At 42.8% G+C, this 25,592-nt stretch overlaps 1 protein-coding gene across 2 annotated transcripts in view; it reads left to right on the top strand.

Moving 5' to 3' along the window:
- The window catches only part of GAB4 (GRB2 associated binding protein family member 4), a 51,505-nt gene that overhangs the window by 10,758 nt on the left and 15,155 nt on the right, over nucleotides 1–25,592 (top strand). Inside the window, exons 2-3 of one of the 2 annotated variants that reach the window (XM_012508027.2) lie at nucleotides 15,243–15,549; nucleotides 19,216–19,423. In XM_012508027.2, the coding sequence (XP_012363481.1) occupies nucleotides 15,243–15,549; nucleotides 19,216–19,423 (515 nt within the window). The remainder of the gene's footprint in view (nucleotides 1–15,242; nucleotides 15,550–19,215; nucleotides 19,424–25,592) is intronic. The other variant, XM_030808399.1, reaches the window with a different exon arrangement.

Here is a 25,592-nt window from a genome sequence, read left to right on the forward strand (position 1 = left end):
AGAATGGGAGAAAATTTTTGCAACCTACTCATCTGACAAAGGGCTAATATCCAGAATCTACAATGAACTCAAACAAATTTACAAGAAAAAAACAAACAACCCCATCAAAAAGTGGGCAAAGGACATGAACAGACACTTCTCAAAAGAAGACATTTATGCAGCCGAAAAACACATGAAAAAATGCTCATCATCACTGGCCATCAGAGAAATGAAAATCAAAACCACAGTGAGATACCATCTCACACCAGTTAGAATGGCCATCATTAAAAAGTCAGGAAACAACAGGTGCTGGAGAGGATGTGGAGAAATAGGAACACTTTTACACTGTTGGTGGGACTGTAAACTAGTTCAACCATTGTGGAAGTCAGTGTGGCGATTCCTCAGGGATCTCGAACTAGAAATACCATTTGACCCAGCCATCCCATTACTGGGTATATACCCAAAGGACTATAAATCATGCTGCTATAAAGACACATGCACACGTATGTTTATTGCGGCACTATTCACAATAGCAAAAAGTTGGAACCAACCCAAATGTCCAACAACGATAGACTGGATTAAGAAAACGTGGCACATATACACCATGGAATACTATGCAGCCATAAAAAAGGATGAGTACATATCCTTTGTAGGGACATGGATGAAACTGGAAAACATCATTCTCAGTAAACTATCGCAAGGACAAAAAACCAAACACCTCATGTTCTCTCATAGGTGGGAATTGAACAATGAGAACTCATGGACACAGGAAGGGGAACATCACACTCCGGGGACTGTTGTGGGGTTGGGGGAGGGGAGAGGGACAGCATTAGGAGATATACCTAATGCTAAATGACGAGTTAATGGGTGCAGGAAATCAACGTGGCACATGGATACATATGTAACAAACCTGCACATTGTGCACATGTACCCTAAAACCTAAAGTATAATAAAAACAAAACAAAAACAAAAAGAAAACGAAACAAAACAAACAAAAAATTGAATGTGGCACATATACACCATGGAATACTATGCAGCCATAAAAAATGATGAGTTCATGTCCTTTGTAGGGACATGGATGAAGCTGGAAACCATCATTCTCAGCAAACTATTGCAAGGACAGAAAACCAAACACCATATGTTCTCACTCATAGGTGGGAATTGAACAATGAGAACACTTGGACACAGGGTGGGGAACATCACACACTGGGGCCTGTTGTGGGGTGGGGGGATGGGGGAGGGATAGCATTAGGAGATATACATAATGTAAATGGTGAGTTAACGGATGCAGCACACCAACATGGCACATGTTTACATGTGTAACAAACCTGCACGTTTTGCGCATGTAGCATAGAACTTAAAGTATAATAACAATAAAAAAAAGAATGTTGAATATTGGCCTTCACTCTCTTCTGGCTTGTAGGGTTTTTGCAGAGAGATCTGCTCTTAGTCTGATGGGCTTCTTTTTGTGGGTAACCTGAGCTTTCTCTCTGGCTGCCCTTACCATTTTTTTCCTTCATTTCAACCTTTGTGAATCTGACAATTATGTGTCTTGGGGTTGCTCTTCTCAAGGAGTATCATGGTGGTGTTCTTTGTATTTCTTGCATTTGAATGTTGGCTTGTCTTGCTAGGTTGGGGAAGTTCTTCTGGATAATATCCTTAAGAATGTTTTCCAATTTGGTTCCATTCTCCCCGCCATTTTCACGTATACCAATCAAACATAGATTTGACCTTTTCACATAGTCCCATATTTCTTTGAGGCTTTGTTCATTCCTTGTTTTTTTTTTCTCTAATCTTGTCTTCATGCTTTATTTCATTAAGTTAATCTTCAATCTCTGATATCCTTTCTTCTGCTTGATCAATTTGGCTATTGATACTTGTGTATTTTTCACGAAGTTCTCGTACTGTCTCTTTCAGCTTCATGAAGTCATTTATGTTCTTCTCTAAACTGGTTATCCTAGTTAGCAGTTCCTATAACCATTTATCAAGGTTTTTAGCTTCCTCGCATTGGGTTAGAACATGCTCCTTTAGCTCGGAGGAGTTTGTTTTTACCCACCTTCTGAAGCCTACTTCTGTCAGTTCGTCAAACTCATTCTCCATCCAATGTCGTTCCCGTGCTGGCAAGGAGTTGTGATCTTTTGGAGGAGAAGAGGCATTCCGGATTTTGGAATTTTCAGCCTTTTTGCCCCGGTTTTTCCTCATCTTTGTGAATTTGTCTATTTTTGGTCTTTGATGTTGGTGATCTTTGGATGGGGTTTTTGCGTGGGTGTCCTTTTTGTTGATGTTGGTGCTATTGCTTTCTGTTAGTTAGTTTTCCTTCTGACAGTCAGGCTCCTCTTCTGCAGGTCTGCTGGAGTTTGCTGGAGGTCCACTCCAGACGCTGTTTGCCTGGGTATCACCAGTGGAGGCTGCAGAAGAGCAAAAATTGATGCCTGCTCCTTCCTCTGGAAGCTTTGTCCCAGAGGGGCACCTGCCAGATGCCAGCTGGAGCTCTCCTGTATGAGTTATCTGTCAACCCCTGCTGGGAGATGTCTCCTAGTCAGGAGGGACAGGGGTCAGAGACCCACTTGAGGAGGCAGTCTGTTCCTTAGCAGAGCTCAGGCGCTGTGCTGGGAGATACACTGTGCTCTTCAAAGCCACAGGCAGAACGTTTAAGTCTGCTGAAGCTGCGCCCACAGCTACCTCTTCCTCCAGGTGCTCTGTCCCAGGGAGATGGGAGTTTTATCTATAAGCCCCTGACTGGGGATGCTGCCTTTCTTTCAGAGATACCCTGCCTAGAGAGGCAGAATCCAGAGAGGCAGTCTGGCTACAGCAGCTTTGCTGTGCTGTGGTGGGTTCTGCACCATGTTCAAACTTCCCAGTGACCTCTTTCTCTGTTTTTACCTTCGGCTGGCCATTGTCTCTTTTTATGAGGATCCTTAGCCATTAGACTATATTCTGCTGGCCTGATGTAGAGACAAACACCACAGGTCAACACAGGGTACCAGGGCTCAACTGAGGCCCTGAAAGGAGGCAACTCTAGCAGCAGTAAATATTAAATATATTAACAAATAAATATTAAATGTATTTATATGACTATAAATATAAATAATAAATATAAATATTTATATATATTTAAAATATAAGTAATATAAATATTTATATATAAATATATATAAATTATAATTTATATATTATATATGTTTTTATTATATGTAGTATATATATATTTTTTATTATATACAATTATATATAAATTACATATATTTATATATAATCACATATATTTATAAATATATAATTATATGATTACATATAATTATAAATATATAATTATATTACATATAATTATATATAATTATTTATATAAATAATTATACAAATAATATAAGCAAATAAATATTAAATATGTTAAATATTGACATAACTCTGAAATACAGATGCAGTTTTAGAACCAAGAGCTACTAGACAAAGGAAGAAATTAACAAGAAACCGGCTTTCTGGGACAAAGCCGAGTTCAGAATGAAGGTAATCCTGATCTGAAGTCCCATAGCACAAAGCATTTCCCTCACAGTCACCTTATTCAGAAGAGTCTCTTAGAAGTCTGGGTGCATCTTCTGTTCATAGCCAGGTGCTTCTCTAGGGAGGTGGAGATGATTCTTGGACAAATGATTGTATTTAGCTTGACCTGATGTCATGTGTGGTTGTGGCCTGAATTTTGCAGTCAGTCCCACCTGGTTTGAATCGTGGCTCTACCTAATAGCTGTGTATCATAGGCAAATTTACTTAGTGAATGAAGCTTCACTTTCTACAAAATATGAGGGGTAAGTAATATGTATCACAGGTGACTGTTGTATTAAGAAATTGTATAATGTAAGGTTGATACAAGGCATTGAGCTCGGTCCCTGAGGTAGAGTTAGCCGTCAAATAAACTGCTTGGTGTGGCATGTGCTACCTTCCAAATTTCCCATGCCACACTGTCCCATCTCTCACTGGAAAGAGCCAAGTTCTTCCCCACTTAGGGCCTTTGCACTTGCAGTTCCCTCTTCCTGGGACACAGCAGCTTCCTCCACCACTTTCACATGCCTGGCTTCTTCTCATTCTTCTAGTATTGGCTGGTATTTTCAAGCAGTGTGGTAAGGTGATTGAGAGCATGTGCTCTGGCTTCAAATTTTGGCTCTACCACTCACTGGCTCTGTGACTTTGAGCAAGTTACTTCTCCGCATCCCAATTCTTTTATTTTTTTATTTTTTTTATTTTTATTTTTTATTATTATACTTTAGGTTTTAGGGTACATGTGCACAATGTGCAGGTTTGTTACATATGTATACATGTGCCATGTTGGTTTGCTGCACCCATTAACTCGTCATTTAGCATTAGGTATATCTCCTAATGCTGTCCCTCGCCCCTCCCCCCACCCCACAACAGTCCCCGGAGTGTGATGTTCCCCTTCCTGTGTCCATGTGTTCTCATTGTTCAATTCCCACCTACGAGTGAGAACATGTGGTGTTTGGTTTTTTGTCCTTGTGATAGTTTACTGAGAATGATGTTTTCCAGTTTCATCCATGTCCCTACAAAGGACATGAACTCATCATTTTTTATGGCTGCATAGTATTCCATGGTGTATATGTGCCACATTTTCTTAATCCAGTCTATCGTTGCTGGACATTTGGGTTGGTTCCAACTTTTTGCTATTGTGAATAGTGCCGCAATAAACATACGTGTGTATGTGTCTTTATAGCAGCATGATTTATAGTCCTTTGGGTATATACCCAGTAATGGGATGTCTGGGTCAAATGGTATTTCTAGTTCGAGATCCCTGAGGAATTGCCACACTGACTTCCACAATGGTTGAACTAGTTTACAGTCCCACCAACAGTGTAAAAGTGTTCCTATTTCTCCACATCCTCTCCAGCACCTGTTGTTTCCTGATTTTTTTAATGATGGCCATTCTAACTGGTGTGAGATGGTATCTCATTGTGGTTTTGATTTGCATTTCTCTGATGGCCAGTGATGATGAGCATTTTTTCATGTGTTTTTCGGCTGCATAAATGTCTTCTTTTGAGAAGTGTCTGTTCATGTCCTTTGCCCACTTTTTGATGGGGTTGTTTGTTTTTTTCTTGTAAATATGTTTGAGTTCATTGTAGATTCTGGATATTAGCCCTTTGTCAGATGAGTAGGTTGCAAAAATGTTCTCCCATTCTGTAGGTTGCCTTTTCACTCTGATGGTAGTTTCTTTTGCTGTGCAGAAGCTCTTTAGTTTAATTAGATCCCATTTGTCAATTTTGGCTTCTGTTGCCATTGCTTTTGGTGTTTTAGACATGAAGTCCTTGCCCACGCCTATGTCCTGAATGGTATTGCCTAGGCTTTCTTGTAGGATTTTAATGGTTTTAGGTCTAACATGTAAGTCTATAATCCATCTTGAATTAATTTTTATATAAGGTGTAAGGAAGGGATCCAGTTTCAGCCTTCTACATATGGCTAGCCAGTTTTCCCAGCACCATTTATTAAATAGGGAATCCTTTCCCCATTTCTTGTTTTTGTCAGGTTTGTCAAAGATCAGATAGTTGTAGATAGGCAGCATTATTTCTGAGGGCTCTGTTCTGTTCCATTGATCTATGTCTCTGTTGTGGTACCAGTACCATGCTGTTTTGGTTACTGTAGCCTTGTAGTATAGTTTGAAGTCAGGTAGCGTGATGCCTCCAGCTTTGTTCTTTTGGCTTAGGATTGACTTGGCGATGCGGGCTCTTTTTTGGTTCCATATGAACTTTAAAGTAGTTTTTTCCAATTCTGTGTAGAAAGTCATTGGTAGCTTGATGGAGATGGCATTGAATCTATAAATTACCTTGGGCAGTATGGCCATTTTCACGATATTGATTCTTCCAACCCATCAGCATGGAATGTTCTTCCATTTGTTTGTACCCTCTTTTATTTCATTGAGCAGTGTTTTGTAGTGGTCCTTGAAGAGATCCTTCACATCCCTTGTAAGTTGGATTCCTAGGTATTTTATTCTATTTGAAGCAATTGTGAATGGGAGTTCACTCATGATTTGGCTCTCTGTTTGTCTGTGATTGGTGTACAAGAATGCTTGCAATTTTTGTACATTGATTTTGTATCCTGAGACTTTGCTGAAGTTGCTAATCAGCTTAAGGAGATTTTGGGCTGAGACAATGGGGTTTTCTAGATATAGAATCATGTCATCTGCAAACAGGGACAATTTGACTTCCTCTTTTCCTAATTGAATACCCTTTATTTCCTTCTCCTGCCTGATTGCTCTGGCCAGAACTTCCAGCACTATGTTGAATAGGAGTGGTGAGAGAGGGCATCCCTGTCTTGTGCCAGTTTTCAAAGGGAATGCTTCCAGTTTTTGCCCATTCAGTATGATATTGGCTGTGGGTTTGTCATAGATATTATTATTTTGAGATACGTCCCATCAATACCTAATTTATTGAGAGTTTTTAGCATGAAGCGTTGTTGAATTTTGTCAAAGGCCTTTTCTGCATCTATTGAGATAATCATGTGGTTTTTGTCTTTGGTTCTGTTTATATGCTGGATTACATTTATTGATTTGCGTATGTTGAACCAGCCTTGCATCCCAGGGATGAAGCTCACTTGATCATGGTGTATAAGCTTTTTGATGTGCTGCTGGATTCGGTTTGCCAGTATTTTATTGAGGATTTTTGCATCAATGTTCATCAAGGATATTGGTCTGAAATTCTCTTTTTTGGTTATGTCTCTGCCAGGCTTTGGTATCAGGACGATGCTGGCTTCATAAAATGTGTTAGGGAGGATTCCCTCTTTTTCTATCGATTGGAATAGTTTCAGAAGGAATGGTACCAGTTCCTCCTTGTACCTTTGGTAGAATTCGGCTGTGAATCCATCAGGTCTTGGACTCTTTTTAGTTGGTAAGCTATTGATTATTGCCACAATTTCAGATCCTGTTATTGGTCTATTCAGAGATTCAACTTCTTCCTGGTTTAGTCTTGGGAGGGTGTATTTGTCGAGGAATTTATCCATTTCTTCTAGATTTTCTAGTTTATTTGCATAGAGGTGTTTGTAGTATTCTCTGATGGTAGATTGTATTTCTGTGGGATCGGTGGTGATATCCCCTTTTTCATTTTTTATTGCATCTATTTGATTCTTCTCTCTTTTCTTCTTTATTAGTCTTGCTAGCAGTCTATCAATTTTGTTGATCTTTTCAAAAAACCAGCTCCTGGATTCATTAATTTTTTGAAGGGTTTTTTGTGTCTCTATTTCCTTCAGTTCTGCTCTGATTTTAGTTATTTCTAGTCCTCTGCTAGCTTTTGAATGTGTTTGCTCTTGCTTTTCTAGTTCTTTTAATTGTGATGTTAGGGTGTCCATTTTGGATCTTTCCTGCTTTCCCTTGTGGGCATTTAGTGCTATAAATTTCCCTGTACACACTGCTTTGAACGTGTCCCAGAGATTCTGGTATGTTGTGTCTTTGTTCTCATTGGTTTCAAAGAACATCTTTATTTCTGCCTTCATTTCATTATGTACCCAGTAGTCATTCAGGAGCAGGTTGTTCAGTTTCCATGTAGTTGAGCAGTTTTTAGTGAGTTTCTTAATCCTGAGTTCTAGTTTGATTGCACTGTGGTCTGAGAGACAGTTTGTTACAATTTCTGTTCTTTTACATTTGCTGAGGAGAGCTTTACTTCCAACTATGTGGCCAATTTTGGAATAGGTGTGGTGTGGTGCTCAAAAAAATGTATATTCTGTTGATTTGGGGTGGAGAGTTCTGTAGATGTCTATTAGATCCGCTTGGTGCAGAGCTGAGTTCAATTCCTGGATATCCTTGTTAACTTTCTGTCTCGTTGATCTGTCTAATGTTGACAGTGGGGTGTTAAAATCTCCCATTATTATTGTGTGGGAGTTTAAGTCCCTTTGTAGGTCACTCAAGACTTGCTTTATGAATCTGGGTGCTCCTGTGTTGGGTGCATATATATTTAGGATAGTTAGCTCTTCTTGTTGAATTGATCCCTTTACCATTATGTAATGGCCTTTTGTCTCTTTTGATCTTTGTTGGTTTAAAGTCTATTTTATCAGAGACTAGGTTTGCAACCCCTGCCTTTTTTTGTTTTCCATTTGCTTGACAGATCTTCCTCCATCCCTTTATTTTGATTCTATGTGTGTCTCTGCACGTGAGATGGGTTTCCTGAATACAGCACACTGATGGGTCCTGACTCCTTATCCAGTTTGCCAGTCTGTGTCTTTTAATTGGAGCATTTAGCCCATTTACATTTAAAGTTAATATTTTTATGTGTGAATCTGATCCTGTCATTATGATGTTAGTTGGTTAGTTTGCTCATTAGTTGATGCAGTTTCTTCCTAGCCTCGATGGTCTTTACAATTTGGCATGTTTTTGCAGGGGCTGGTACCGGTTGTTACTTTCCATGTTTAGTGCTTCCTTCAGGGGCTCTTTTAGGGCAGGCCTGGTGGTGACAAAATCACTCAGCGTTTGCTTGTCTGTAAAGTATTTTATTTCTCCTTCACTTATGAAGCTTAGTTTGGCTGGATATGAAATTCTGTGTTCAAAATTCTTTTCTTTAAGAATGTTGAATATCGGCCCCCACTCTCTTCTGGCTTGTAGAGTTTCTGCAGAGAGATCAGCTGTTAGTCTGATGGGCTTCCCTTTGTGGGTAACCCGACCTTTCTCTCTGGCTGCCCTTAACATTTTTTCCTTCATTTCAACTTGGTGAATCTGACAATTATGTTTCTTGGAGTTGCTCTTCTCTAGGAGTATCTTTGTGGTGTTCTCTGTATTTCCTGAATCTGAATGTTGGCCTGCCTTGCTAGATTGGGGAAGTTCTCCTGGATAATATCTTGCAGAGTGTTTTCCAACTTCGTTCCATTCTCCCCCTCATTTTCAGGTACACCAATCAGATGTAGGTTTGGTCTTTTCACATAGTCCCAAATTTCTTGGAGGCTTTGTTCATTTCTTGTTATTCTTTTTTCTCTAAACTTCCCTTCTCGCTTCATTTCATTCATTTCATCTTCCATCGCTGATACCCTTTCTTCCAGTTGATCGCATCTGCTACCGAGGCTTCTGCCATCTTCGCGTAGTTCTCGATACTTGGCTTTCAGCTCCATCAGCTCCTTTAAGCCCTTCTCTCCATTGTTTATTCTAGTTATCCATTTGTCTAATTTTTTTTCAAAGTTTTTAACTTCTTTGCTATTGTTTTGAATTTCCTCCCATAGCTCGGAGTAGTTTGATCATCTGAAGCCGCCTTCTCTCAACTTGTCAAAGTCATCCTCCGTCCAGCTTTTTTCCATTGCTGGTGAGGAACTGCGTTCCTTTGGAGGAGGAGAGGTGCTCTGCTTTTTAGAGTTTCCAGTTTTTCTGCTCTGTTTTTTCCCCATCTTTGTGGTTTTATCTACTTTTGGTCTTTGATGATGGTGATGTACAGATGGGATTTTGGTGTGGATGTCCTTTCTGTTTGTTAGTTTTCCTTCTACCAGACAGGACCCTCAGCTGCAGGTCTGTTGGAGTTTACTAGAGGTCCACTCCAGACCCTGTTTGGCTGGGTGTCAGCAGTGGTGGCTGCAGAACAACGGATTTCGTGAGACCACAAATTCAGCTGTCTGATAGTTCCTCTGGAATTTTGTTTCAGAGGAGTACCTGGCTGAGTGAGGTGTCAGTCTGTCCCTACTGGGGGGTACCTCCCAGTTAGGCTGCTCGGGGGTGAGGGACTCACTTTAGGAGGCAGTCTGTCCGTTCTCAGATCTCCAGCTGCATGCTGGAAGAACCACTGCTCTCTTCAAATCTGCCAGTCAGACAGGGACATTTAAGTCTGCAGAAGTTCCTGCTGAATTTTTGTTTGTCTGTGCCCTGCCCCCAGAGGTGGAGCCTACAGAGGCAGGCAGGCCTCCTTGAGCTGTGGTGGGCTCCACCCAGTTCGAGCTTCCTGGCTGCTTTGTTTACCTAAGCAAGCCTGGTCAATGGCGGGTGCCCCTCCCCCAGCCTCGCTGCCACCTTGCAGTTTGATCTCAGACTGCTGTGCTAGCAATCAGCGAGACTCTGTGGGCATAGGACCCTCCGAGCCAGGTGTGGGACACAATCTCCTAGTGTGTCGTTTTCCAGGCCCGTTGGAAAAGCGCAGTATTAGGGTGGGACTGACCCGATTTTCCAGGTGCCGTCTGTTACCCCTTTCTTTGACTAGGAAAGGGAACTCCCTGACCCCTTGCGCTTCCCGAGTGAGGCAATACCTCGCCCTACTTTGGCTCGCGCACAGTGCGCTTCACCACCTGTCCTGCACCCACTGTTTGGCACTCCCTAGTGAGATGAAATCGGTACCTCAAACAGAAATGCAGAAATCACCCGTCTTCTGTGTCGCTCAGGCTGGGAACTGTAGTCCGGAGCTGTTCTTATGTGGACATCTTGGCTCCACCCCCTCCGCATCCCAATTCTTACACTGTTCATTGGAGTTGTAATATCTATTTGACTAGGTTGTTGTGAGGATTAAATAAATTCATAATATGTGTACATACACACACATATTTAGCATTTAGAATGGTGCTCAGTGTGTAGTAAGGCTCTGTAGAAGTGATTGCTATTATAAAATGTCACTACTTCGGAGAGACCTTCCTTGCCCAGGTCATCTAGCAGTCTCCCCCAAACTGCTGTGATTACTGTCATATTTGGATATGTAATTACTGACATTCTTCGGTATATTTCTGTTATCTTATTTCATGCTATTTATCCTGCTTGAAAAAAATGAATTGAAAGATGAATAGGTACTTTGTGAGATGGTATCATGAAACTGAACATATGTATAAGTGAAGTTCCAGAAAGAGGATGAGGGAGAGGAGAGAAAAAATACTTGAAGAAATTTTAGCTGAAGTTTTGCCAAATTTTGTCATAAACAGTAGTCCACAGCTCCTAGAAGTTCAGCTAATTCCAAGCAGGATAAACACAAAGGAGAATGTACCTAAGCTCATCATGATCAAATCGCTAAAGACAAAGATAAGGAAAACAAGGCAGGAGAATTGCTTGAGCCTGGGAGGTGGAGGTTGCAGTGAGCCAAGATTGCACCACTGCACTCCCGCCTGGGCAACAGAGCAAGACTCTGTCTAAAGATAAAAAAAGCAGCCAAAGGGGTAATACACACTGTACCAGAATGACAGCCAGCTTTTATCAGAAACAGTGGAGGCCAGAAGACAGTGCACTGACGTGTCAACAGCCCTGGAGGAAGAAAACCGTCATCTGAGATTCTACACCCAGTGCAATTTTCTTTTTAAGTGAAGACACTATAAAAACATTGTCACATTTTTTAAAAAGCTAAGAAGGGTGTTATCAGAAAGCATGCAATATAAGAAATGCTAAAAGAAATATTTCAGGCTCCTGGAAACCATGAGCTGTGGCTTTTATCCTGTGTATAGTCTGCCTAACAGAATCTGATCACTGTAGGCATGCATTTGTGTTTCTTTTTTTTTTTTTTTGAGATGGAGTCTCGCTCTGTCACCCAGGCTGGAGTGCAGTGGCGCAATCTCGGCTCACTGCAAGCTCCACCTCCCGGGTTCACGCCATTCTCCTGCCTCAGCCTCTCCGAGTAGCTGGGACTACAGGTGCCCGCCACCACGCCCGTCTAATTTTTTGTATTTTTAGTAGAGACGGGGTTTCACCGTGGTCTCCATCTCCTGACCTCGTGATCCGCCCGCCTCGGCCTCCCAAAGTGCTGGGATTACAAGCGTGAGCCACTGCGCCCGGCCGCATTTGTGTTTCTTTAAGTGTTCATTGCATACTTGCTGGGTGTGAGGCACAGTACTAAGGCTTTTATCTGAGTCACTTCATATCCTTAGAACAGCCTGATAGCATAGGCACAGTATTGTCCTCATTTCTTAGGTGAGGAAATGAAGACATGGAGAACACAGGCCATGACACAGTCTGTGGTGCCATCATTCCTAGATTCTCTGTCCAGTGGAAAATTCTGTTTTAAAATATGAAGGCCAAAGAAACACACTGTCAGAGCATCAGATAGAAAACAACAACAACACAACAAAGACAATATGTTACCAGACAACCCACAATATGAGAAATGCTAAAAGAATTACTTCAGCAGTACGCTTCTAGGGAGTGTAATGATATTGATACACAACATGGATTCAGAAGGATTTCCAGTAAATTACAGGCACTGGAAGAAAGTGTTGGGAGGATGAAGACTGGAGCTGAACAATCCACAGCTTTCAAGGATCTGCTTACAGATTTGGGAAACCGTATTCCATTATCCGCCCAACTATCTTTGCAGAGCCATCCTCATCACTGTTCCCTCTCCTCTACCCTCAGCCCAAATTCTACACGTAAAGCAATATTGGTGAGAGAACAAGCAGAGCCCGTGAAACCAGGCTGCTGGGCTTGAAGTCTTGCTCTGCCACTTTATGACCAAGGCGTTTATAGGATGAATGCAAAGTTGGCTTAACATTTAAAAACAGGCCAGTGCAATTCATCACATTAAGAGAATAAAGAAGAAAAATCACCTGATCATCTGAATAGATGCAAAAAAGTATTTGACCAAATTTCAACAAACCATAGAAAATTAGTTGTATCTATGAAAAACCTACAGCTAACAACATTCTCAATCATAAAATACTGAACGTTTTACCCTAAGATCATGAACAAAGCAAGGATGTCTGTGCGTATGACTTTTATGCAGTGTTGTACCAAAGGGTCTAGTCAGTGTAACAAGCATTAAAAAGAAATGAAAGTCATACAGATTGTAAAAGATGAAGTAAAATTGTCTTTATTCTCAAAAGACATGATTGGATATAAAGGAACTTCTAAGAAATCTACTTCAAAAAACCCTGCCAGAATTAGGTGAATATAGCAAGATCACAGAATTTAAGGTGGACATATAAACTTAATATATGGAAATACAGCTGCATAATTTACACAAAATTGAAATAATGCAGTAGCATAAAAACCCTTACAATATATGAGAGTAAACACCAGCTAGAGTAGTAACAGTACACCTGCTTTGCTCACACTACATGTATATACATAACACCTGCACCACGCACACACAGAATTGTGAAGGCAGCAGCCTCTGCAAGACTTCAGGTGACTGTAAATAAGCACTTATTTTTATGTTCCTCAGCTCTATCCTGTCTGGCTATGCCTCAATCTTCAATCTTTTTCAATCCAAGGCTTATTGGGTACGGGTTATGCTGGGAGATTAAGTGAGGCCCAGGAGTTGATATAGCAGCAATGAAGTCTTTGGGACCTTCCATGAGTCATTTTAGTGGTGCAGAAGGGGAACAGCCTGATTAGAGTGATTTCACAAAACAGGAGAGGAGGAAATAAAGATTAGCAGTGAGGAAACTCTTCAGTTTTAAGGTAAAGAGTTGGAAGAGAATGCGGGCTGAAACCAAACTTTTAATTTTTTTTTCTAAGATGGGAGAAATTTGTGTCTTGATGGAAATGATCCTAGTAGAGGTGGAGAACTGTTGAAGTGATGTCCATTTGTGAGCAAGAAGGTGTTCACAAATGCAAGAAGGTTGGCCTTAGAATGGATGAACTCTCTGTGCTCCCCAGTGACAAGGTCCAGGGCTGTAGGCACAGGCAGGCTGGTGGGTGTGGAGGCGGATCAGGTGCAGATTCTCTTTGCATTGCTTATATTTTCTCATGGAATAAGAAACAAAGAAATAGGGGTGTTGGAGGTTTAGAGGGAAAGAAGTTGAGAAATTGTTGCAAAACAGTAGGAGAAAACCATGAACTAGGTAAATATGGTAGGACATTGGGCCACATGAGGGCCCCTTGAAGTTAAAGTGAGACCAGGCAGCATGGTTATGTAATTCTCTCCAGCTGTTCACAGCTGAATGGGAACAGGTGGAGTAGGCAAAGCATCAGGCTTAGCCAGGGGCTGTGGTTTTGCCAGATAAATAAGAGGAATGGAGAAAGAAGCAAGGGTATGGTTATAATAGAGCCATGGAAAGGAAGTTTAATAAGGGGGAAAATAACAGGGATAAAAGGTGAGTGGGAAAAGGTGGTAGGAGTCCTAGAGTGTAGGTCTCCTGGATTCTAAAGAGTTGTGATAATAACCCAATGCTTGGCATCTGTAGTCCTTCAGGGTTGTACGCCAAGTTGTTTGGGTTTGTTTGTGTAATAAAACTATGAGGTACTTAGGGCAGGTGGTGGTGGTGGTGGTGATTCCAATAGCCAAGACAAGCTCCAAAGAGGTAAATGGCTTACTGGAAAGTCACACCTGGATCCAGTGGAGAAGCATAGACTCATCCACAGTTCTCTACCATGGGTAGTCTTTTATCCCTGTGTGTGGTGTCTGCTCATGGATCACTCAGTCTTGTTGAAGAGATGGAAGGTAGAAGACAGCCTAAGAGAAAATATAATAATGCATTCAATTCTATGGGATGGAGTAGTATAAGGAGTTTATCTGATCAGTAATACTATTATAAGTACTAGGGATATAGCAGTGAACAAGATAGAAAAAAGGTCTCTCAGTGCTTTGGGAGGTGGAAGCAGGAGGATCACATGAGGCCAGGAGTTCAAGATGAGCCTAGGCAACATAGTGAGACCCCATCTCTCCAAAAAATGTATTAAAGAATTAGCTAGGTATGGTGATGCGTGCTCTAGTCCCAGCTACTTAGGAGGCTGAAGTGGGAGGATTACCTAAGCTCAGGAATTAGAGGCTGCAGTGAGCTGTGACTGTGCCACCACTACACTCCAGCCTGAGTGACAGAGTAAGATTGTGTCCCTTAAAAAAGAAGCATCCTGAAGTCCTGTGCTTCAGAGAAGTTTTAGAAGGGTTTCTCTGTGAATCTTCTAAAGCATCATGATATGGTAAAAAGCACATTTTACTAAAAGTTGGGAAACATGTTTTTCTGCTACTTGTTTACTGCTACTACTTCTGCTTCTGACATTGTTGCTTCAACTCACCATGCTTAGTGGAGGTCCCCATCTGTAAACTAAGGTGTTGTGGCTTTGAGAGTTCTACTTTGTCTAAAAGTGCTATGCATTGAGGTCAGTGTTCTAGCCTAATGAAATTGTTGCTATAAAGTGTCCTCACCCAACCTCCTGCTCTAAAGTGTGGAAATGCACATCTTATTTTGTAGTGATGAGACTGCTGACATAGTGAGATGCTGCAGTAAAATGCATTCAAAGTCACTCTCCACCTTTGAAACTCTGGGGAAATCCAAAAGGGAGACATAGGCTGAGTGCGTGTCCAAGTCCCATCCTTAACTTAGTGATGTCTCAGACCTGTTAAAAGTTTTGTAATAACAAATGAAAGTTTCCCCTCTTCTTACTCCTTCCTTAGGCCTGGAGGAAACGCTGGTTTATCCTGCGGAGGGGCCAGACTAGGAGTGACCCAGATGTTCTGGAATACTACAAGAATGATGGCTCCAAGAAGCCCCTGCGCACCATCAACCTGAACCTCTGTGAGCAGCTGGATGTTGGTGTGACTCTGAACTTCAACAAGAAGGAGATTCAGAAGGGCTATATGTTTGACATCAAGACCAGTGAGCGTACCTTTTACCTGGTGGCTGAGACCAGGGAGGACATGAACAAGTGGGTCCAGAGCATCTGTCAGATCTGCGGCTTCAGGCAGGTTGAGGAAAGCACAGGTATGGGAGCACACACAGCCCTGTCTCAGGAGGGGCTGAGATGAGGCCCTCCGATCTCCAGCAAGGCAGGCAGCTCTAGCTGCCAACACTGCTAAGAAGTGGCTCGTGATGAAGCTAAAGGCATTTTTGGTGTTTCTTCAGACACCTCGATACCACTACCATCCTCAGTCCTCCACCTCTCCCCCTTCCCTGAGCTCTCTGCACCTTTGCCCTGTCACCTCTCAGCCACCTGTAGGGAAGACCTCTTCTTCACCCTCTACTGACCCATCTCTGGCTGTTCTGGCCCACCTACTTCAGACTGCCTGGCACAGTTGCACTTGACCCTTGGTGGGTTTGCTTGGGGGTGCTTTGTGATTCTTACTGATTTATAATCACTTAGGAGGGGACAGGTGAGAGGAGCAAATACAGACTTATGCTTGGGTCTTAATAACCTTCACAAAAGAGTAGTTCAGCTTTTTACAATGAGTTTTAAGTTGCAGAAATGCTCCTTCACATTTGTTCAGGCTCATCCTCTACTCACCAGGAAGGTTGAGGAGCAGGCTTTTTTTTTTTTTCTGAGGCAGGTGTATGGTCTAAATTGGCCATTCTTGAACCTGGTTGCACATCAGAATTAAGGAGGGACATTTTAAAAATGTTGATGCCAAGGACCTGTGCCAAGTGAGTCACCTAGGAATCTCTTGAGTGGCGGACCCAGGCATTAGTGTCTTTTGGAAGCTCCACTCTTTCCCACTTTTTTTGGGAGGATAAAATTGAAAAGCAAAGCTTCATTTTGAGTAGCAAGGGTCCAGGGCTCAGCAGATACTTCCTGTAAATATTTTAGATTTTGAAGGCCACATATAGTCTCTATTTTATATTCCTATTTTTTTAAATGTTACAATCCTTTGAAAATGTAAAAACAATTCTTAGCTCATCAGCATCATCATCACCTGGGAACTTGTTAGACCTGCACATTCTTGTAAGAATGTCAGTAAGTAATTCATTCTTGTAAGTCAGTCTGCACCCCACTCCAGACTTACTGAATCAGAAATTTTAAGAACTCTCCAGGCAACGTTTATTGCCAGAACTGCTTTGAAAGGATGTTTCTGGAGCTATAGCCCATTTGAGAGAGCTGACCGGTTTTATAGCCATGGCTTGGTGCTGATACACCCCCAGGTCTGCATATAAATGGACTCTGGGTCATGGATAGGACTCTATTGCCCGAATGCTAGACAGGGGCTGTGGAGGTGAGGGTGGGTCACTCTTTCATCCTCACAGCCCACACATACAACTGGGGGCATGAAGGATGCATGGGGTGACAGGACAGGGTTAGTGGGTTGTGGAAAAGTGGCCTTTCCTACCAGACTGAGGAGCCTGGACTTTATTGGGAGGGTGATGAGGAGCAGTGACTGTCACCAGGGGAGTAGTTCCTTACTATGCTACATCCTTTGTTTGATCAACACATACTTGTGTTACACACTGGGCTTGATTCTGAGAACAAAACCATTTCAAAAGAGGTGAAATCTCTGCCCTCGCTGAGTTTTGAGCTGAATGTATGGGGTGATGAGAGAGAGGTTGGTATTTTACGAGAATTCCATTTGAAACACGAGGAATTACTGGCAAGAAACTGGTTGAAAAAATAAACAGAAATATGGTTTTAGAAAGAGAGAGAGTGCTTTGTGAGTCATCTTAAGGATGCAGGGCACTGTGGAAGAGCTTCCCATGAGCAATGCTGTAAGGACAGGACATGGTTGGTGAGAAAGAGTGAAGAGTCACAGTGATGCCTGAGCTCTGGCTTGGAGAGTGGAGTGGACAGTCATGCTGATGTGCCTTACCGAGAGGGAACACAGGCATGCGAGGGGTTCACTTGGAGCATCGGGGACACCTGCTTCTGGGGTGTCTGCCTTGCGGCAGGGAGCCCCAGAAAGGCCTGAGCTGTAGGTTCAGATTTTAGAGTTGCCATCACTTAGGCGGTCCTGGGGGCTGTGGGAGGACAGGATCACCCTGCAGTATCCGGAGTCAGGGTGAGGCTGAGGAGGGTCTAGAGCAGAACCCGGAAGAATAGCTCCATTGAAGGCAGAGGAAGCAGATCCAACAAGATGGCAGGAGCAGAGGCTCAGCAGAGCTTCCCGCTGCACCCTCCCTGGGCAGCAGCTGTGTTCATCCTTGGTACCGTGGTTGCTTGGCCCCCTAGCATAGACCCTTGCTCCTCCACTGGTAGAGCATTCATCTTGCAGGTCTTTTGGAGCTACAAGGCCATTGATTCTTTTGGCACACATCCCACCCACCAGGAGACCTGCATGGGAGCTCATCTTGGAGTGCACATAGCTGTAAGTGGAGCCATCTTTCCCAGAGCCCTGCCAGATGTTTCTGTTGCTCACTGGCAGAACTTGTCTTGCCCAGCATCGGAAACAGCTGGAGAGGAGCAGACACTCAGGAGCATTAGCCAGCTAGGGTTCCTGCCTCAGGCCATGAGGTGGCACAGCCAGAAATAGGCCAGATATCAGGGGGCAGAAAGAGAACTCTGCCCCCTCTGATATGACTTGAAGAACCCTTAGAAAGCCACCATCAACACCACCCAAACATAACCCCACTTAGCGATCACATCATTTGAAATCACACCTGTAGACCTTCATTTCTTTTGAAAAAGAAGTTTTGCTGTTGGGGTTTTTGATTGCTGAAAGTATGTTTTTATTTATTCTGCAAACACAAACTAAAAACTATCTATGTACCTGGCTTCTGTTGGGTAAATGCTTGGGCCGTGGAGGTAACAACATCAGTAGCAGTTCTCAAAAACCCATGGACTGGGCAAGGAAGTGCTTATGATAGGATCATGCATATAACGGGAACATGGGCCAAGTGCTGTACACCCAGAAGAAAGCCGGTCCAGGAAGTTTCAGAGAGAATATGATATTTGAGCAGGGTCTTAAAGTCTACATGTGAGTTTGAGTAGAAGTGAAATCCAGGCAGAAGGAACAGCATAAGCCAAAGCAAAGAAGCCTGAAAAAGGCCGGTGTGTGCAGGATGGCTGATGCTGCCATATACCTTGGTTGTGGGTATAGGAAAGCAGGAAACAGGTCGGACTGTGAAAGGCCTTGTAGGTTCTGTTGAGGAGTGTGGACGGGTCCTGGAGAGCAAGCCAGATGAACAGTGTGCTGGGCTTGGGGTTCAGCAAAGTACCACCTGTCCATGATACCTCTCTTCCTTGCCAACACCACAGGAGAGTCTGAGATGCCATGGAAGGACAGGCAGGAAAGCTGGGTTTCCAAGAATGCGGCTTCAGTTGGCAAGCCTTGCTTCACCCAGACAGCCTTAGCTTTGAGGGAGGCCATGACAGAGGAGCCACCATGGAGGAGGGAGGTGGCGGCACTCACCACTGCAGAGGCTGTCTTGCCTGGGGGCCAGGACCACACTCCTGGACTGTGGGGAGCCACACCGTCTGGGAGTGGAGCAGTCAGGGCCCAGGGCACTATGAGGCCTCCAGGCTGCTCCAGGGTAGGAAAGAGGCAGAGCATCTGCTCCTCAGCCAGGATAGCCAGGAGGCCCCAGCCCTCCTGTGGGAGGACAGAGGGGGCAGGCATGTGAGAGGAAGAGTGCTGGTGCTGGATTAGTGCCACTGTCTTCATGTGTTTCTGCCTCTAGCAGCCCACTTTAGGACAAAGATGCCCTTCCTTCCTGTTTCATTCACAGGCTCCCTGGGAAACATTTCCTCAGCCAGTCACGGCCCCTGCTCTTCTCCAGCTGAGCCCAGCCACTCCCATCAGCACCTCCCCCAAGAACGAGAACCCACATCTGAGCCCCTGGTGTCTCACCATGTGCCGCCCACCTGGCCCATCCCTGCACCTCGGGGGTGTCTCTGCTCGCACCAGCACGCCAGCCAGAGAGCAGAACATGCAAGGTAGGGGGCCAGCACGGCCAGTAGGGGCAGTGACCCCCACAAGGTCTTGTCCTATTCAGTCCCTGATTTTTTTAAATTTCAAAGAGAAGGACATAAAATATTGTGTCTTTCCAGGTAAGCAAACATATATAACAAAATTTAATTTTTTGTTTATGTAGCCTTCACATTTTATTGGTTTTATTTGTGTTGCTACAAAGTGATAATTGGATTCCTAAGAAACCTACCATTATGAAAAAACCATGCCATGAAAATTTTGTTTGATTTTGGGGAAAAAAGCATTAGAGGCTAGAGTTTCAGAACTGCAAATAACAAAGTCGGTTTATGTGTTGGCCTTAAGAGGACAGCTATGAAACCTTAAGATTGATGACCAGATCCGTAGCTCAGTTGAATTCTAAGCTGTGCTGCTCCACAGTAGCTGCAGTCATGGCTATTTAAATTTAAGCCAATTAAAATTAAATTAAATTTCAAGTTCAGTTTCTCAGTTATAGTAGCCACAAGTCAAATGCTCAGTAGCCACCAAAGTGACTAGCAAAGATAGGCAGCATGTCCATCACCACAGATGGTTTCACAAGGGGCTCCTTGCTCTGGAACCATGACTTCTGCTTCTCTGACACCACTGGCTCTCTCACAGGGGCAGGGCCTGCACCAGTTTTATCACCTGTTATTCCCAGTGTAAGGTCAGGCAAATGTGCAGAAGGGATGGGCTTGGCCAGAGCTGGTGCTTAGTTGCTACTGTGGCACACAGATCACAGTCACATTCCTTGGTTTGTTAGTTTAGAAATACCTAAATCATGCTGTGAAAATGAAGGCAGACAGATAAATGTCTGTGTTAATAGATGACTTCATGACGTATGTGAGAGTATTTTCATACATAATCTCACTTGAACCAGTCAAACATATGAGAGATAGTTAGAAAGATCATTTATCTCCATTTTATAGGTGAAGCTCACAGCCTCACCTGAGGCTCACAGCTATCAAATGGTAGAGGCAGGCCTAGAACCCCGGTGTCCTCACATCTCTCCTGAACTCTTTGCCCCACACTTTGCTGCACTCCTGGTTTTCTAATCCTTTTTCTGTAACACAGCAGGGGCTCCGGCATTCAATCTGAAGGCTAGTTCCATCACCCATTTTCCTGAAGCAATGCAATTCCTTCGTTTGTGAACTTTCAGCAGTTCCACCTTCATCAACTGATACGTGAAGATCTGTGTTCTAGAAAGATAGAACGAATTAACGAAGATCACTAAACCAGTTAGTGGCAGAACCACACCAGTCCCTGCCTCTCCCGAGTCCCAGACCAGGGATAGGCAGTATAGTGCAATGGAAAGCATGGCACAGGCTTGGAATCAGCCAGATACGGTTTCAAATTCAGGTTCTGCCACTTTTCTTGGAATCTTAGGCCACTTATTTAACCTCTTTGACCTTCAACTTCCTTATCTTCAGAATGGAAACGACTAACTCAAAGGCTGATGGGTGTAAGGTGATGGAACACACATGAAGTGCACAGTGGCAGATGCCCAGTCCATGTTACCTGTGGTTCTCCCTGTGCCCCTTTCCCTCTGCTGCATGTATGAATACCTGGACAGAGAGAACTGAGGTCTTACAGTCGTCGTTCTTGTAAAAGACACAGTGCTTCGTGTTGGTGCCCTTCACACTTTCACATGCATGTGGAATACCTGGGGATCTTGCTGAGATGCTTGTTTTCATCAGTGAACCTGGGGTGGGTCCTACAGTCCTGCCTTGCTGACACAGACTGAGGATACCAGTGCAGCTCATCTACAGGACACACTTTATGTAGAAGGCTTGGTATACTAACAGCCACCACCACCTGCACTCCCATGACACAGCTGAAGCAAAAGGAGACAGACACGTAAGTGTGTCTGCCTGCATGAGCAGTGAGGGTCCACTTTCTGCATTCCTTCCTCCTCTGTGAAATTCCTGTTAGTCTTATCAGCAGGAGTTGGTTTCTTTGAATCACACAGCAGTTTTTTATGTTCTCTCTCCTAGCATTTGGGGCTGTCTGCCTCATGTTAATGGATTTCTGTGTTAAGATGTTCTGGATGTTATGGAGGGTCGTGTTACAGATTTCCGTCTTAAAATGCTCTGAGGACACAAGGCAGGGCATATGGTACGTCTGCATCAGTACATGATCAGTGTTTGATGGTCGTGTGCTGTAGTGAGATGGCACAGTTGAGGAGAAAGAACTGTCTACAGCTTGGGAACAGCACTGCCACGGGCCTTTGGCCAGGCTGTGCTGTCCTCTTTGTTTTCGCTTATGGGGATGAGGGAGTGAGAAGACAATGAGCAATATCTCAGGGTAGTTTCTACAGAAAAGTTCAGACACTGTTTGCCAAATTCCAAGGGGAGATGGAGAATAGGAAGGAAGCTTTCTTAAGTCCTGAAAGATGATATTGTTTCTGATGGCAGTGGTATAGCTTGCATCATACTAAACCTACTGAAGAGTTAGAAACTGAGACATTAGAAAACAACTGTTTGAAGGCACTGAGAAACAATCAAAACTCTGGAACAGTTTTGACTCTTGAAAGAACTGAGATTCAATTTCTGTGGCTTTTCCTAGAACAGATCCCAGATATTCAGTGTCTGATGAAAAATTACTAGCCGTATGAGTAAATGGTAAAAGTTGACCCACAGTTTAGAGAACTCAGTACATAGAAACAGACCAGAATAGACCCAGATTTTGGAGCTAGCCTACAAAGACTTTGAAATAAGTTATGTTAACTTTTTAAATCTATGGGCAAAAAATGTATGTAATGGGTGAAGAGATGATGGATTTTGGGAGAGATACAGGGACTCTGGAAAAGGACTTAGGAGTTCCAGCTCTACTGTGGTGGCAGACCCACTGCAGGATATCATTCCCAGATCACAGTGTAAAACTCTGGACACATACAAAGTATAATTACTCAAAGACCCTGGGAAGTAAATGAAAGGAGGCAGGGTGTGGACTGGAGAAAAACTTGGAGCAGCAAATACACAGAGGTCAATTTGCTGTCTTCCATGGATTTGCCTCCAGGGTGCGCCCACACAAGGCAGCACAGTGGGGCCAGTGGTTAAAACTTTCCTGGAAACTCCATCTTTCTAGGTAGAGGAACCAGAAAAGAGCCCAATGGAGCTGGAAAGGATTCTAGAGCAGAGTGAGCTGGAGAAGGGATCTGCTAATTCTGAGCATGAAACCACCCAAGTCTTATGCTCACCTTGAGCTACACGTGTGTGGAAAGTCCCAAACGAGTGTAACAGAGCTATATGAACTGAGCACAGCTTGAAACTGCCACACATAGGAGAGATGGAACTTGCAGTCTCAACCTAACCAGCTTGATTTCCTGCAGAAACCAAAACATCAACATTCTCCCAATTATGGCAACCCACAGTCTACACAAAACACAACATGCACAACATTCAGGAAGCAATTCACATTTTCTCAGCTTACGGAGAACCAGCAGAATTTAACAAGTTCTAATTGGAAGACACAGATGTGAACCTCAAGATAATACAGATGTTGGCTATATACTCAACAGTGAGATTGCTGGATCATATGGTAGTTCTAGTTTTAGTTTTTTGAGGAACCTCCATACTGTTTTCCATAGTGGCTGTGCTAATTTACATTCCTACGAAGAGTATATAGAGCGTTCCCATTTCTCCATGCCCATGCCAGCATTTGTTATTATCTTTCTGATAATAGCCATTTTAACTGGGGGAGATGATATCTCATTGTGGTTTTGGTTTGCATTTTCCTAATGACTAGTGATGTTGATAATTTTTTCATTTACCAGTTGGCCATTTGGATGTCTTCTTTTTTTAAAATTTTATTATTATTATACTTTAAGTTTTAGGGTACATGTGCATAATGTGCAGGTTTGTTACATATGTATACATGTGCCATGTTGGTGTGCGGCACCCATTAACTCGTCATTTAGCATGAGGTATATCTCCTAATGCTATCCCTCCCCGCTCCCCCCACCCCACAACAGTCCATGGTGTGTGATGTTCCCCTTCCTGTGTCCATGTGTTCTCAATGTTCAATTCCCACCTATGAGTGAGAACATGTGGTGTTTGGTTTTTTGTCCTTGCAATAGTTTGCTGAGAATGATGGTTTCCAGCATCATCCATGTTCCTACAAAGGACATGAACTCATCATTTTTTATGGCTGCATAGTATTCCATGGTGTATATGTGCCACATTTTCTTAATCCAGTCAATCGTTGTTGGACATTTAGGTTGGTTCCAAGTCTTTGCTATTGTGAATAGTGCCCCAATAAACATACGTGTGCATGTTTCTTTATAGCAGCATGATTTATAATCCTTTGGGTATATACCCAGTAATAGGATGGCTGGGTCAAATGGTATTTCTAGTCCTAGAACCCTGAGGAATCGCCACACTGACTTCCACAATGGTTGAACTAGTTTACAGTCCCACCAACAGTGTAAAAATGTTCCTATTTCTCCACATCCTCTCCAGCACCTGTTGTTTCCTGACTTTTTAATGATGGCCATTCTAACTGGTGTGAGATGGTATCTCATTGTGGTTTTGATTTGCATTTCTCTGATGGCCAGTGATGATGAGCATTTTTTCATGTGTTTTTAGACTGCATAAATGTTTTCTTTTGAGAAGTGTCTGTTCATGTCCTTCACCCACTTGTTGATGGGGTTGTTTTTTTCTTGTAAATTTGTTGGAGTTCATTGTAGATTCTGGATATTAGCCCTTTGTCAGATGAGTAGGTTGCACAAATGTTCTCCCATTCTGTAGGTTGCCTGTTCACTCTGATGGTAGTTTCTTTTGCTGTGTAGAAGCTCTTTAGTTTAATTAGATCCCATTTGTCAATTTTGGCTTTTGTTGCCATGGCTCTTGGTGTTTTAGACATGAAGTCCTTGCCCATGCCTATGTCCTGAATGGTATTGCCTAGGTTTTCTTCTAGGGTTTTTATGGTTTTAGGTCTAACATGTAAGTCTTTAATCCATCTTGAATTAATTTTTGTATAAGGTGTAAGGAAGGGATCCAGTTTCAGCTTTTTATATATGGCTAGCCAGTTTTCCCAGCACCATTTGTTAAATAGGGAATCCTTTCCCCATTCCTTGTTTTTGTCAGGTTTGTCAAAGATCAGATAGTTGTAGATATGCGGCATTATTTCTGAGGGCTCTGTTCTGTTCCATTGGTCTATATGTCTGTTTTGGTACCAGTACCACGCTGTTTTGGTTACTGTAGCCTTGTAGTATAGTTTGAAGTCAGGTAGCATGATACCTCTAGCTTTGTTCTTTTGACTTAGGATTGACTTAGCGATGCGGGCTCTTTTTTGGTTCCATATGAACTTTAAAGTAGTTTTTTCCAATTCTGTGAAGAAAGTCATTGGTAGCTTGATGGGGATGGCATTGAATCTATAAATTACCTTGGGCAGTATGGCCATTTTCACGATATTGATTCTTCCTACCCATGAGCATGGAATGTTATTCTAATTGTTTGTATCCTCTTTTATTTTATTGAGCAGTGGTTTGTAGTTCTCCTTGAAGAGGTCCTTCCCATCCCTTGTAAGTTGGATTCCTAGGTATTTTATTCTCTTTGAAGCAATTGTGAATGGGAGTTCACTCATGATTTGGCTCTCTGTTTGTCTGTTATTGGTGTACAAGAATGCTTGTGATTTTTGTACATTGATTTTGTATCCTGAGACTTTGCTGAAGTTGCTTATCAGCTTAAGGAGATTTTGGGCTGAGACAATGGGATTTTCTAGATATACAATCATGTCATCTGCGAACAGGGACAATTTGACTTCCTCTTTTCCTAATTGAATACCCTTTATTTCCTTCTTCTGCCTGATTGCCCTGGCCAGAACTTCCAGCACTATGTTGAATAGGAGTGGTGAGAGAGGGCATCCCTGTCTTGTGCCAGTTTTCAAAGGGAATGCTTCTAGTTTTTGCCCATTGAGTATGATATTGGCTGTGGGTTTGTCATAGATAGCTCTTATGATTTTGAGATATGTCCCATCAATACCTAATTTATTGAGAGTTTTTAGCATGAAGGGTTGTGGAATTTTGTCAAAGGCCTTTCCTGCATCTATTGAGATAATCATGTGGTTTTTGTCTTTGATTCTGTTTATATGCTGGATTACACTTATTGATTTGCATATGTTGAACCAGCCTTGCATCCCAGGGATGAAGCCCACTTT

This window comes from Nomascus leucogenys, unplaced genomic scaffold (genome assembly GCF_006542625.1).
Source record: "Nomascus leucogenys isolate Asia unplaced genomic scaffold, Asia_NLE_v1 Super-Scaffold_551, whole genome shotgun sequence".
In the NCBI taxonomy this organism is placed as follows: Eukaryota; Metazoa; Chordata; class Mammalia; order Primates; family Hylobatidae; genus Nomascus; species Nomascus leucogenys.